The 15,547-nt window shown below is 37.1% G+C and overlaps 1 protein-coding gene across 2 annotated transcripts; it reads right to left on the bottom strand.

The window, feature by feature from the left end:
• Positions 1-3,746: 3,746 nt before the first annotated feature.
• Positions 3,747-7,875, bottom strand: LOC137740070 (shikimate kinase 3, chloroplastic). 2 transcript variants are annotated; one of them, XM_068479871.1, is made up of 11 exons: positions 7,733-7,875; positions 7,312-7,574; positions 6,414-6,469; positions 6,142-6,196; positions 5,991-6,063; positions 5,694-5,781; positions 5,110-5,192; positions 4,888-5,017; positions 4,692-4,770; positions 4,523-4,587; positions 3,747-4,105 (listed from the first exon to the last, which is right to left on the bottom strand). In XM_068479871.1, exons 2-11 carry the CDS (start codon positions 7,541-7,543, stop codon positions 4,043-4,045), a joined length of 924 nt encoding a protein of 307 aa, XP_068335972.1. In that variant the 5' UTR covers positions 7,544-7,574; positions 7,733-7,875; the 3' UTR covers positions 3,747-4,042. The 2 variants fall into 2 exon arrangements, with proteins under 2 accessions (XP_068335972.1, XP_068335978.1); XM_068479877.1 differs by having other exon boundaries at positions 6,414-6,460.
• Between the last annotated feature and the right edge of the window lie 7,672 nt (positions 7,876-15,547).

Here is a 15,547-nt window from a genome sequence, read left to right as displayed (position 1 = left end):
CTACGTCATCCAACCGAAGCCATATATATATTCATTTGCCCATAGGCCCCTACATCACCCGACCAAAGCCATACATAGATATCATTCGCATGTAGGTCCCTACAGCACCCGACTGAAGCCATATATAGCACCAGACCAAAGCCATATATAGATATCATTCGCCCGTAGGCACATAGTATGAGTAACCACTGAATAAGCACAATAAAAATATGAACATAATATTTCTAAAATATATGTAAATATCTCAACGAAGCTCAATAGCTCAAACATCATATCTTAAATCATTATTTGTGAATATCTCAATAAGCATAAATCCAGTGAAGCATGATATTTTATAAAGCATGAATTCAATTTCTAATAATCGTTTCATAAAACGTATCCATAAAATCATGTTTTTCATGTATGCATTTCTAATAGTAAAATCATGCATTTTAGAAGGAGTCCACTCACAGATACTCTGTAGTCAAAGAGTCGTGTGAACTAGGGAGGACAAAAATGCCACTAACAAATGCACCTAAGCACATAAAGGGATCAATTAATAAAACTATACTAAAATGATTGAATTTTGGGAAACGGACATCATAAACGGATTCAGGACCTCAAAAAACCTAAGGGGGAACCTCAGGTACCTGCACGCGTCGCGTTGGGTCACCAGAAAGTTGGTCGAAAAAATTGTCGACACTGTCCATGGCGGCGAAACACAGTACCTCCGATGGAGGTGTGTGTGCTCCATGCGCTGGCCAAGATAAGCACCAATGCGCAAGCCTACGCGCTAATTGGAATCTGGGTTGGGCTTGGTTTTTGGGCTTGGGCCGAGGGTTTGGGTTTGGGCTTGGCTCAGTGGGCTAGGTCTCTGAGTTGGGCCAATAGCATGGCCCAAAGGTTTAGGCCAGGTAACAGTTGGGTTTGGATTTGGGTTTTAGGGTTATTAGGTCGTGTCGACCTGGTTTCAGGCCGTGGATCGACTGGTTTCTAGGCAAACCTTCAAACACTCATAACTTCTTCAATACTCAACCAAATCAAGTGATACAAAAACAAAAGTTGTAGTTCTCGACGATATGAAGAGAATAGTACCTAGCACAATGGCCAACTCACCATGGATTGGCCCAAAAACACCTCTAAAGTGGCAGTGCTTGTTGAAAAACTGGGGAAAACTCACTCCGAGCTATTTTTACGTTTAACAAGCTTAAACAACTTGCAACAAGCCTTGATCTAACCTTAAAACACATCCCAAGGGTTTCTAGGAACTTGCCTATGTCAGAAAAGTCACAAAAATCGTCGGAGTTTGTCAGGGGAGGGTGCACCGTGACTATCACAGTGGAAGTATCGAGTTTGGCGAGGTCCAACGTCCAAGCCTTGAGTCTTGGGGCTGTTGTTGTTGTGAGAGTGAACTCAAAGAGAAAGGAGAGGGAAATCGTAGAGAAAGAGCACGGGGAAAGTTAAAAGGGAAGGGAGAGAAAGTGAGGTGGAGAGAGGGAGATAAGAAAATATCCCAAAAAGGAAGGGGGAATCCGGATTGGGTAGAAGGATAAGGGGACAAGAATCCCAAGTGGGTCCCCCTTGGTTCGCACTTTACGAATGTATAAAACGAAACACAAATATTTGAAAATGTTTGATGGTTTGAACGTAGAATCTTCGTTATACATCCGATTTCAAATCCATTCGCGACTACGCGTTCATGACGACGAGTACAATACGAATAAATTAATTAACTTAAGACTACGCATTTCGACAAGATGGTCAACGAAAGTCAACTCAAGGGTACAATGGTGATTTCATAAATCCGATAGTACAAAATACGATAAATCAAGGACAGGGTTTCACAGAAGATCTTTGATGACAGGAGGTAATCTCATGTTATGCCTGACGATGTCACATTCCTTGGCGTCCTCACTGCGTGTAGCATCCTCACTGCAGGGAAGGTAGTTGAACGAAATGCTATAATTTGGGCCACAAAACTTGCTGCTTGCAGATTACATGGAGATACGTGAAAGGGACAACACCCGGCTGAGAAACTCATTTAGTTAGATCCACGGAATTCTTCAGAATATGTGCTGCTTTCTAATACACACGCTGCTGCATCAGCAAACTCATTGGTCAATGATGGTTACTTGCTCAACTTCTTAGTGCAATGTCATGTCGGTGGACTTCACTTTTTCGATTGTTTGTGCGAATGCATATGTTAGACGGTGATTCTTGTATGGAAGGAAGCAGTGAATTTGAAGTTGTACGAGCTAGCTTCCGAGGAACATACGTAAGTTGGTTTCGCATCATGATCTTTCTTATGCTCTTGATACTTGCGCACAACTGTTCTCAAGTCTTTGTTTTGGTTGCTGTTTTTTGTTTGAGAAATCGTTCAATCAGTGTCATTTATCTAGAATTTTTTGCTTCCAAATGAAGAAGCAGATCGAACTCCACATTGTGAATGTGTGTCCTAAATCATTTATTTTTAGACTCCGTCCGAACCTTGATTCGTATACACAAGAATAATTGCTAGTACTCAAGAACCAGAATACAATCAATATCTTCAACATACTTTGCTCGACACAAGGGCACAGTATATAAACTGTTGCAAGCTAAAGATCAAACTAACTTCCTAGCAAATATTACACATAGACCAATAAAACCATTTCACAAATGATGACGTGTCACGCGATGTGGCAAGAGCTTAATAGCATCCTAGCATTTAGCATTTGCAAAACCTCTACTTTTGAGGATCTTATTTAGGGTAAATTGCCAATTTAGTTCTTGAATTACCACCTAAGTGAAAATTACATTCCTAAACTTTTTTTTTTTTTTTAAAAAGCCAATCCTTAAATTATACAAATCTGTCAAGTACATCCCTAATATTATATTCGAAGTTATTATATTCAATTTTCCATTAATTTGTCACGTTACTTGTATGTGATACACGTTGGAGGGTAGATGATACTTTTACATAAAGAAATAGTGTATGAAGTTAACTTTAGAGGGTAAATTAAACGTTAGATTCACAACCTATATGAAATGTTAAAGGCTTATTGGCGAGAAAAGAACGGTATTACACTCTAAAGTATGTCACGTGACTTAAGTTGACAAAAAATTGGATAAATTAGCTTTGAATAGAATGGTATTACACTCTAAAGTAGGGATGAAATTAGAAATTTTTAATGAATTTAGGAACTTATTTTACTGAAAAAATAATTCAAATACCTAATTTTCACTGACGTGATAGTTTAGGAACTAAATTGACATTTCACCCTATTATTTATTATGCTTATTGTTTTAAGTTGCTAGACAAGAATTTCGGGCTTTCTTCTATTTCTTTTTGTCTTTATGCTTTTGGTAGATTATCCGTCTAATACTCGCTACCATACCATATCACATCCGAGGGTCAGTTTGTGAGCAAGGCAATAGGTGCGACCGTAGAGGGCTCCAAATATTTTTTTTTTTTTTTAATGTACTGTTAAATGTTGTATCTATACAAAGGCCTTTGTTAGAGCATTATTCCTTCTTAATGACCCAACTGTAGCATACACGGAAAATATATTTTACAAGTAGAAAAAAAATTAATTTGTTAGAAATATCAACGGCAAACCCTATTCCAAACTCTACTTTGGGAGATTGGTGGGGGACAAACCCAATCAAAATGCATAAGCACGATTGCTTTCTGCCACTGCGAAAAGTAAAAATGAACCAACTGCAACTTAGGGAACATTCACAACATCATTTCAAAATTCAGTTAACAATCAAAGGTTTCATCTGCAAAAAAAATTTGGCGACGACTTCATTGCTCAAGGAGAAAACTTGTTCCCAAAATTTACTAGAACATCGTACAGAAACTAACATTATACAGCTACAACATATATATACAGCTACAGCGTACTTAACATTACATTCAAAATCTTACAATACTTGTTTGCTGCTAACTTTTGCATGACAAACCCCCATTAACAGAATAAACACGAGACCAAACCATCTTTCGTTACCAGAGAAACTTAACATGTTTGCAAAGGAAAATAATAAATATACCACAAGAATGCAACACAGAAGTTCTGCGGTCTTAGAACGTAATATGTGCATGCCTGTGTTCTTCCTTCAGATAGCCTTCAATTTGTTCAAGCGCCTGGCAAAGGGTACAGTAAAGCTAAGCGAAAAGAATAGGTTATAGACAACTTCATGCAAAACAGCACATAATTTGTATCCGAGTAATGATAATGCTGCAACATTTAAGGCCTATTTCGCAATGCTTACTGAAGGGCAAAAGGCACTTCAAGAAAACTAAACTGTTTCTAGCTAACTCTTTGGAGAAAACATTAAACCTCCCTCTGGGTTATAAAGCCACTTTCAAAGCTTCTTTACCCAAGCACTTGGATTTTTATTGAAAAATTTGACTCACTTTTAGCAAAAGTGCTTAGGAGTAGAAGTGATTATTACAAAAGCAGTCCCCAACAGGTATGGCCCCTTTTTTGTTTTAAAAAGATGATTAGTTAATGTTATTTTTATATCGGAATGCAAATCAAGAGAGAGAAAGAGAGGAAACCTCAATCACGATGGCAGTAGGTGTGAGATTGGATACATCACTATAACCCAATTTGGCTGCAATATCTGCACAACAAATAATGTAAGGTATCAATATCTTACAAGTGAAACTCTTTCGTTTATTAATTTTACTATGTCAAGACGAGAATTAAAGCCAAAAGGCTGCATACTTTCCAAGGAAACCCTAGCATTGGCATTGGCATATGAATCACCTCTCTCTTCAAAAAGACTAGTCAGACGCATATAAGTCTGCATGGAAGGCAAAGTGTCAACATACCAATGTGTTGGTTCCTTTTCGTTTGATAGACCAATCATAAAATTAAGGATTATTTTAGTGACAATTTCAGCTATAAATAAATGGCATACTTTTCTGTATGCATCCCCTGACCCGTGATGCAAAAGGGGCCGAGAACCAGTTCCCACAGCTGCAATTCTCTGAGCCAAGGCTTCCAAGGGAACATCTAACCACACACTAATCCCCTTCTTCATACACTTCCTGATGCACCAATATGCATATGGTAAGTTATTAACAAAGTTAATATAATATTCAGATAATTCAAAAACATAGAAAATTGTGTTACTACTAACCAGTTGACAGGGCGTACAACTGCACCTCCACCCGTAGAAACAACTAAACGATGCATCAAAGACAGTTTACGTAGCGCCTCAGTCTAAAAGAAGTACGTATAATTATATACCAAAATTGCAGTAATGGAAGAGAGAAGAGTGGCAAAAAAATATAATCAACCTATAGTGCATAACTACATTAATAGGCTGCATAGTGGAACTTTGGTGTTTCTTTACCGTCAACTATATTGAATGGACAACTACTAAGAATGTTTCACTTTCAGACATGTATGCATGTATGTATGTACGTACATACGTATGTACGTGAGGTGTACAGAATTGAATAGAACCTGCACCTTCCACTTTTTATTACGAGCGGCACTTCATGAAACTATGCCACCAATCATGGGACACCAATTTTAGAAATTACAAGCTGATTACCTTAATGTTGTTTCACAATAATACAGAAAACATAAAATTTGGCAGTTTTGAGCTCTAACTGCTAATCAGACATATTTCTCTTAGTACATCATGAAACATTAGGTAACAGTCTCCAACCATGAAATCTGCAGAAAATGAATCAACAGGAATAGTTTTCAACTGACCTCCTTATCTCTGAAAAAGCCCTCTCCATAGAGTTTGAAAATTTCAGCTACAGAAGTTCCACCAACATCATGCTCCACCAATGAATCACTAGAGCATCCACAAGAATATACCAAAATACAGAATTCTGTTTAGCAAGAAGTAACCTAAATACACCATTAAGGCTTCAGATAGACTTGGAAAAATGAGATAATTGACAAAAAAGAACTCTTTGTCCTTCCTCTCATCCTTTATGCAATCCCAACAGAGTATGCATTTTTTCTATAAAGACCAAACTCGAAAGTAGGCAGATTACATACCTATCAATGAATGAATAACTAAGTGCCTGCGCCATAATCTTGCCAACGGTTGTTTTCCCAGATCCCATCATACCTGCAACTCAGAATTAGTTTATTAAGTACACAGTAATTAAATCCTAGACTATATATAAAGGCTTATAGAGAGACCTACCAACAAGATATATACAACGTCCATTCAAATATGGCTCGATTGCTAGTGCCTTATTCTGCAATTTTATTAAATTCTAGTTAGACATATGCATGTGTGTGCCACACACATAAACAAATAAATAAGTAAAATATATGGTTTTGATATATCTTTGGGCCAAAGTTCACATTCTCATTTGACAGAAGACAGATTCTGTTATTTATTAAGACCGAAAGGGGTTTGATTTACAGAATTTCACGGCCCAAACAAACTAGAAAAAGGTGTGTGACGCATACCTTCAAAACCAGCGATTCATCGAGAGTATGAAAATTTCCAGATTCCACTGTTGAAGCTAGACAAGTGAGATTTTAAATGAGAATTCAGTACTCAGAAAGAAAATAGATTGCGTAAAGATATTTCCAGATGACAAGTAAGATTTTCTGTTATTGTGAAACCTCATTAAAACAGATTCTCAAGCCTTGAGGGCATCACACTCCAGGATTTCAAAAGAGAAGCAATTCTGCTCCGCCATATGAAATTATAAACAATAAATTCAGTGAAAACAAATTATTTCCATTGTCGTTTTCAAGTTGCGGAATTTTACTATATGGAAATTAAGTTGGGTTAAATATGAATGTGCGTCACAGTCGTAAAGCTTGTCATGGCTGAGGCTAAATTACTATTATTGAGATTTTTCTTAAAGTAAATGGTGCACACCAAACATAAGTTAGGTAGACGATGATTACGATAACAACGTTTCAACTCTGGCAACTTACTCAGGACTTAATGCAACAAAACTAGTTTCAAATCTGATTACTTTTCCTTAATCAAAAAGCAGCAGCGGCTTTTTATAAATTTTGTCAGCGCCAGGAATCGAACACAGGATAACATGCGATTTAGAATATCTCACTTTTATTGGAAAACTATCTTAAGAGGGGGCCTTTTATAAATTTTGCACGGCCCACGAAACCATGCTAAACAGTAATTCTTTCTTCGATACATTCATTAAATTTTTTGTCCTTAATGCTTCATCTTATGCAATTTCAACACCAAGGTTGAGATTAATTAACTTTGGTAATAAAAAAGGAGATGGGGAATTGATTCAATCACCAAATAAACATCACAAATCAAGATTAAACATTACCAAAATTCAATAAACATACTGAATTGAATTGAATCGGTTGAACAAGTTACCTGGAAAGTTCTTGTAAGAGCATGAAACCTCCAAAGCGACATGTCGTTGTCGATTGGAGACTTTTGGGGTTGGTAGGTGAGGCAGCAACACCTGGGTCATGTTTCGGTCCTTCAATCTCGGAGAGAAGGAGGCAGCCGAGCGCGTCCGCAGTCTCCTCGCAACCTTGTCGGAATCCACCATCCATGTTGAAATTTGCAATCTCGGCGCAACCGTAGCCGCCTCCATAGTCATCCTCCCTCAAACAAGACAAGCAGCTCAACAGCTGTGATTCCACCGCCACCGCAATCAGATTAAAACTATTCAATCAATCTCGAAATAATGTGGTACAAATCTAAAAGAAAAGCGGCGGCGCAACAAACAAACATTTGACATCAACAATTTGGATTGGAGGAATATTGGAATGACGAGCGGGGCACGTACCTATACGTATTACCAGAAGCAGGATCGACGACTGAGAGATTTGAGACGTTTTTTTTCAGGCTATGGTGTTTCTCTCTCTTCTCTCTCTCCTCTCTCTCTCGCTCACGCCTCTCTGCAAACACATTGTTTATTTAAAGCGACGTGCCACAGAGCATGGGAGGAGGATTCTCCACCTATTCTATTTTGTAGTGTACCAGAATTCGGTTTTTTTTTTTTTTTTTCTTGTGTGTGTGTTAGAGTCACCGATAGGGGTACGCTCTATCTCTGTGCCCCCAAGGCAGCTTGGTCGTGATGGTAAAGCAAATTATTTTATTTTATTTTTAAAGGAAGACAAGAAGTTACATTTATCTTTTATTGAGCTCGAAGAAGTTCTTGGAAATTTCACTCTGCTCATGACAGCATTTAAGCAAATTTACTAGCTCAGGGTTTTGAACTCAAAACCTTCCATATTTTTTTATTGGAAAATCGCAATCTGTACTATACTATTGGGTCACTTGATATGATCGGTAATGCGATGGACTACATAATTTGCCAACAGGATCCTTTGTGGAATCTTTTGATGAGGATCCTAGAATTTTGTGAATCGTGTCTGTTTATTTTACATGGTGCAGTCAATTTTTTTCAAGTACTATTTATGTTTAATTTTAAATAAAAATATTAAAATAATTTCTGACCGCATCATGTACGATGAATGGATACGATTCAAGAATTTTCGGAATTCTCACAAAGAGCAAGGATCCGGATTCCGCAACTTGTAGTTGTTATATATTAAAATGAATGGTCTACATGGCAGTGGAATACGGATAAGATTGCCAAGAGGCTGTGACTGTTCCACATGCTACCAACCGCGTAGGTATTAAAATGGTGACGAAAGGGTTTGGTAGCATTAGCATCAACTCACTTGCGGGTCACCGGTGGTTGGTAGGTGGACACTGTAATTTCCATATTTTCAAGTCATTTTTTCGCAATTGAAAATAGGAGCATTTTCATATAACTATATGGTTCAATTATACCAGCATTTAATAGGGATATGTTCACTCATAATCCTACCTTCCCGCCGCATACAAAAACAATGAAATGACAGTTTACTCAACTCTAGCAAAAGCATGCAACACCACTACAAAACGAAATGTCATTAGCGATGGTCAAATACCTTTGAAAAAGACATTTTACCGTCACAAATACTTATTTTTGAAGGGGAAAAGCCCTCGTTGGACGTCGCAAATTGTCCCACTGAAAACACTTTTTTTTCCAACTAACCGTCGAAAATACTTTATTATCAACACACAAGATTTGTAGTTAGTAGTTAGCTTTTTGTCGGAAATGAATTTTCAAAATGACAAACTTATTTTATTTTTGACATGAAAATATGGTCGTAAATCATTATATAGTTGTCAAAATTTCCAAATAATTGTGACAGAAAAAAAATTTCCAACAAAATAATTTTTATTTGTGAGAGTGCACAATTGTTGCAATTACAATTTTCAACCCTTAACTACTACTCTAGCGTGTCACAAATATTATTTTCATCGGAAAAAAAAATAATAGACATTTCCAATGGGAATTGAGGCAAGAAATATATGTTTTTTGGTAAAAATTCCACTGAGCATTGTTTAAAGAATATTTTGTATTATCATTAATAAAAACAAACGTATATAAGATCAATATGGTAAAGCCAATACATTCATTACAAACCTAAGATATGTGTATGAACATATTAACACTAGTCCTCAAACTTCGAAAATGCAAACTTGAATTATTTCGAATACGTACAGATAAAAGCATCTTCCCTTTCGTACATACAGTGTATGTAACTCCTTCATATAGCTTTTTCATCACTCCTTCATATAGCTCCTTCATGTATCTCACTACTTCAAGGAGCTCGCTAGAGTTTATGTAGCTCCTTCATCACTCCTCATATCTCACTACACCAAAACCACACAACCACAAGTTTAATTACGATACCAATATCAGAACAATTCAAAGAATATATATATGTGTGTATCTGTGGAAACAAATGTCAAATTAAGGATGATAGGTTGCATGCCAGGCCTGTCCTTGCCTCGTGTCCTTGTCTATGGAAGGCATCAATTTTAGATCACAATTTCGTGGCAGCCATTTTTCCTCCCAGTGAAAGCAGTACAGAAAAACTCCCCAACAGAGCTAAGCCAATTTGGTCTGCAGAAATAAATCCTTCAAGCTCCTTGTCATTTATTATTCTACAAGTGAAACCTGAAAACCAGTAAAGAGAAGGAGAACTTTGAAAAAAACAGAAATGAAATAAAGATTAACACCATCACTGAATAATCATGAAACTATTACCAGTCTACCGCCGTACACATTGCAGATATTTGAATGTAAGTCACAAAGGCTTGGATTCTCTGCTGACTCATCCTTATCCTTGACCCTTTCGTTAGGCACCTTCACTATGAAAAAATCAAAACACAAAAGCCCCCAAAAGAAATTGCACCTGCAGCATGAGAAAGAAGAGATTTTTACCTTTTCGTCCTGATGCAATGCAATCCAGACGTGGATTTCATCCATGGATTGCCAGAACACAAAAGCCCCCAAAGTCATAGAGAAGTAGGTTGCCACGTCCTTCACCATCCTCTTAGCCTTCTCGTTTTCTGCTTCTAAATCTCAAATCTAGGCGAGACCTGAAAATATATATGTCAGACCTTATATGATATAAACTGAAAAACAACATGTGTGACGATTTCATGGTTTCTATCATCATCACGTATGGCTACTAGAGGATGGAGGATGGTGTTGGAACCCCCAGTCCCACATCGGACAGAGGGAGAAGAGAAGAGTGCTTTAAATAGAAATACCCCTCTCTAATTAACACCGAGGTCTTTTGTGATAAAACCCCACACCTGAGGATTGTGCAGGTGGTTAAGTGGGGACAGTATCGGTGTTGTTGGAGTGGGCCCTCGGCCCGTCGACCTGAAAATTTCTACATGGTATCAGAGCCAGGGGACGGGCCCGTACTGCCACGTGTTTGGGTGGGTCCCCATTGGCCCCGCGTGATTGTCCACGTAGGCCAAAGATGCCACGTGTTTGGGTGGGTCCCCATTGGCCCCGCGTGATTGGGTGAGTCCCGACATGGCTCCACGTGGTTGCCGATGTGTGGAAATTCACGTGTGACCCATAAGTGGGGTCTCACGTGCGGGGGAGTGTTGGAACCCCCAGTCCCACATCGGACAGAGGGAGAAGAGAAGTCCACGTAGGCCAAAGATGCCACGTGTTTGGGTGGGTCCCCATTGGCCCCGCGTGATTGGGTGAGTCCCGACATGGCTCCACGTGGCTGCCGATGTGTGGAAATTCACGTGTGACCCATAAGTGGGGTCTCACGTGCGGGGGAGTGTTGGAACCCCCAGTCCCACATCGGACAGAGGGAGAAGAGAAGAGTGCTTTAAATAGAAATACTCCTCTCTAATTAACACCGAGGCCTTTTGTGATAAAACCCCACACCTGAGGATTGTGCAGGTGGTTAAGTGGGGACAGTATCGGTGTTGTTGGAGTGGGCCCTCGGCCCGTCGACCTGAAAATTTCCACAGATGGATGCTAGGGTTTTGTTTCTGAAGAGGAAATACAGAGAAGCTGCGAGAAAGAGATAATCAGCGCTCTCTTTGGAAACAGAGAGTTAAGTTTTTGGGCGCCACGCCAAAATTTTGAAAATAGAGAGCTAAAAATAAAGGCGCCATGCCAAAACTTATGTGAGATTAAATCCTACAGTTATTATTGTAGTAAAGTTTTTTAATTAATGTTGAAGTGTGAAAAATATAAGAAAAATATACAAACGCTCGTGATGACAATCTCTACAACTTTTGTGAAGAGATCAACTCCGAAATTCGCAACTATCATCCCATAAACCGTAGATTAAATTTTAGCCGTTGATTGTCGTTTACGTTTACACTCCATTCTTCTCACAGAATTTCATTTTTCAAAATTTCTTTTCAGAAAACATAATCTTCTAGTGAATTCAAAAACATGAACGGTTCGGATCGTTGATATCACATTCAGATTTTTACGGTTAGTGAAATTATTGCTTTGAGTTTATAAAGTATATAGAAACTATATAACATCAACTCATATTTCAATTAACCGTAAATATCGGAATGTGATATCAACGATCTAAACCATTCATTTGTTTGCATCTGCTAAAAAGATCATGTTTTCAAAAAACAAAATTTGAAAAACAAAATCCGGTGAGAAGAATAGAGCGTAAATAACAATTGACAGTTAAATATAAATCTAGGGTTTATGGATTCTGGTGTCAAATTTCGGATTTTACACCTTCACGAAAGTTGTAAAGCTTGTTATTACAAGTGATTGTATATTTTTTTTACATTTTTCACACTTCTACATTAATTATTATGAGCGTTTGCATTATTTTTTTTATTTTTTTTTCATATTTTTCACACTTGTAAATTAATTATTATGAATTTTTTCATGTGCTTTGGTATCTTAAAATTGTCACATCCCGCCCCAGGGGGAACCACTTCCCCGGCCTGCTCCACCACCGTAGCACGATATTGTCCGCTTTGGGCTTACCATACCCTTACGGTTTTGTTTTTGGGAACTCACGAGTAACTTCCCAGTGGGTCACCCATCATGGGATTGCTCTAGCCCCCTTCTCGCTTAACTTCGGAGTTCCTACGGAACCCGAAGCCAGTGAGCTCCCAAAAGGCCTCGTGCTAGGTAGAGATGGGAATATACATATAAGGATCACACCCCTGGGCGATGTGGGATGTCACAAAAATTGCTTTGGAATTTTTTAATCTCACGTATGTGATATTAAGAATAAAATATTTATGAGTATGAGAGTAAAAAACTTTGCTAGATTAACTCTAAATTTGTCAGCCTACCAATCTTTTTGATGTATACGAGTTGATTTGAACATCCCATGTAAAATTTATCCCACTTCTTATAATAGAATAATAAATAAATAAAGAGTAAATAGATAATCATTTTTTACGGCATAGTTCCTCTTGCAAATACACAATCAATTCTGACAACAACCTTCGAAAATAAAGAAATTACTACCGACGACCACTTGTTTCCCTTAGAAATAAACAATTATTTGCGACAATTTAAACACGCCCTTGAAAAAATATACAACTATTACCAATGAATACAAGTTTCATCGTAAATAAATGTGGCGCCAAAAATTTCCTCCAAAAACAACTATTTTTGGCAGGAATAGAACCCTTTTCCAAGGGCATTTTGAGTGTAGAAAATAATACGCCTCTTGTCGAACCACTTTCGACGGAGAATAATTTTTGGTCGGAAATAATGATTTTTTCAAGGGTATTTGTAGGTTCTCAAAAAAAGTTGGTTTCGTTACCACATTCATATTCATTGTTTGTTTTTTGTAATTAATTACCCTAATTTAGCTATTTCGTTTCTTTACCACTCATCTTTACCACCAGGTTACGCTCGAAACATATAAAATAGCATATACATTGCTTAGCAAGGACATATCAACTTCTGTTTTTTTTTCTTTTGTCAAAAAGAACGAATCATATATTATATAAACAAAAAGTTGTTGACATGATATTTATATATCACTTACCACATCAAGCAGAAATTAATTAAAAAGTGATGTTTTAAAAAAGTGAAAGTGATTTTCTAGCGTTATTGATTTGTTGTGTGTTTTGTTTTTTACTTAATTAAATAGTATACTACTCGTCAGCAGAAACTTTAGTCCGTCGCGATTTGTATGCCAAAAGCAAAACCAAAACAAAGCTCGTGTGTTTGGAATATGAAAAATGTAAAGCATGTGTGCCAGCCAGTCAGCTAGCCACATGATAGAGAGAATTCGACCAAAAAAAGAAAAGAATTTTAACGCAAAGTTTTCGGTACTATTCATTTTAACGAAGAATCACATTTTTATACTAAAAAATAAATCATAGTACTATTTACTTTACTTTTTATTTTATTCTTCTTGTTAAAGTCAAAATTTTCAAATCTTTTTTATTAGTTTTCCTAAAAAAAAAAGACAATAGAATGCCAAGACCACGTGCATGGGCTGATGGGCATGTGGCTCTTCTACCTCCTAACCACGGCGGCTTGCGCCAACAGCACCAGCATCCCCCACGTCACGTGTTTACACTCCTATTCATATACCAATTTATTATTATTTTTTTTTATTCTGATGGTTAACAATGAATAAATTGTAACAATAGTCTTTTAACTTCAATCAAATTGGAACATAGGTTCCTCAACTAAAAATTCACTACTATTGGTCCCACAACTTCATCAAAACGTTTAGTTATTTTGTCAACTCCGTCAGAATTCTGTCAAAATGAGTTATATTGGAAGGATCATTGCTACAATTAAGTTAAAGTTGAGGGACCATTTATTCAGATGAATTAAAGTTGAGGAACCACTGCTACAATTTTTTGTTATTTGATTTTTCATATTTGATGAGTTGAGGGACCAATGGTAATGAATTTTTAATTGAAGGACTATTGTTCTAATTAGGTTAAAATTGAAGAACAATTGCTATAATTTACTCAATTAACAAAATCATGAAATAGCACAAGGAGGAAATTTTTGTACCAAAACAACACAAATTATTTAGTGTGATACTTTGTCCAACAATTGGTGGGATATAATCATTTGCACCGTCATGCTGCATGGCTGTTGACAAATGGGAACAACTTTAGAGCGAGTATGTGGTCATATGCCGAAAAAGTTGATAATGTCGATAGTAGGCTAGTAGTGCACACAACGGCAATGCCGAGTTTTACTCAGACACATTGCGGAACACCTTATATGCACGAATTTGTTACCACCCGGGCAACCAAAGAAACATCGGAGGCTCTCCCAACAGCTTTTTCAGCTGCCACGGGTGAATTGATTTATGCAAGTTTTTCTCTTACTACTAATCTTAACTTGGCTCTTTCATTTTTGCATTAGTAGTTTGCATGTTTCATGTATTTCGTATGTTTCACATATCTCACGTGCATATGTTTGTTTCATTTCATACGGTGGGTGTGGATGCATCATGCATACCAGAACATGTGGCTTTTACTTTCTTTAATTTCAAGTTCCAATAAGATTTCATTTGGGGAGAACACGGAGAGAAGAACCCACAGCTTTTGACGATTCAAGTTTATTTTCAAGGTGTTTTCTATCGTTGTTTTTAATAATATTTTGTTTTATGATTGTTTGTAACTAATCTCTCTAGCTAGGACGAGGCCACGAGCCTTAGCAAGAATATGTAGTTTCTTGTCAATTTACTTATAATATTATACATGCAGGTTTGAATTGTTAATCACCGGTTTAAACTATCAAATTGCCTTGATGATTGGCCACCATATGAGGATATTTGAAAAAGTAATTTGATGCAATTTTGGCGGAGGGCTGTCCCTGGAATTGACTAAGGTTTCTTGTGGTTAATATGTGTAACTTCTTAGGATGGACAACACGTCTTAAGGGTTGTATGGTTTTTCAAAAGGTTTTCACAAAACTTAATGAGTCTTGCATGTTCACATTCGATCTGGATGCCATGAACGGGTTGCATGTTAGATATACGTTCAATGTTGGAGGTTTCAAGTAGGAAATCTATTAGGAAAACCTAACCTTCAAAATATGCATGGGTAATTCATAAGTAATTGGAAGAACTATGTAGGATTGTTAAGGTGACAGCAAAAACTAGTGCTCAAATTTATTTTCAAAACTATTTTCTCTCTTTTTTTCATTACTTTGCCAATTTATTTAATTGTTTTTAATTAAATTCGTTTTTAATATTTTAGGTCATAAAATCATCTTTTTCTAAACTTTATTTTCAAATAATTAATTAAG

This window comes from Pyrus communis, chromosome 1, assembly GCF_963583255.1.
Source record: "Pyrus communis chromosome 1, drPyrComm1.1, whole genome shotgun sequence".
Taxonomy (NCBI): Eukaryota; Viridiplantae; Streptophyta; class Magnoliopsida; order Rosales; family Rosaceae; genus Pyrus; species Pyrus communis.
Note: the sequence above shows the minus strand (reverse complement) of the source record. Positions and strands in the feature narration are given on the sequence as shown.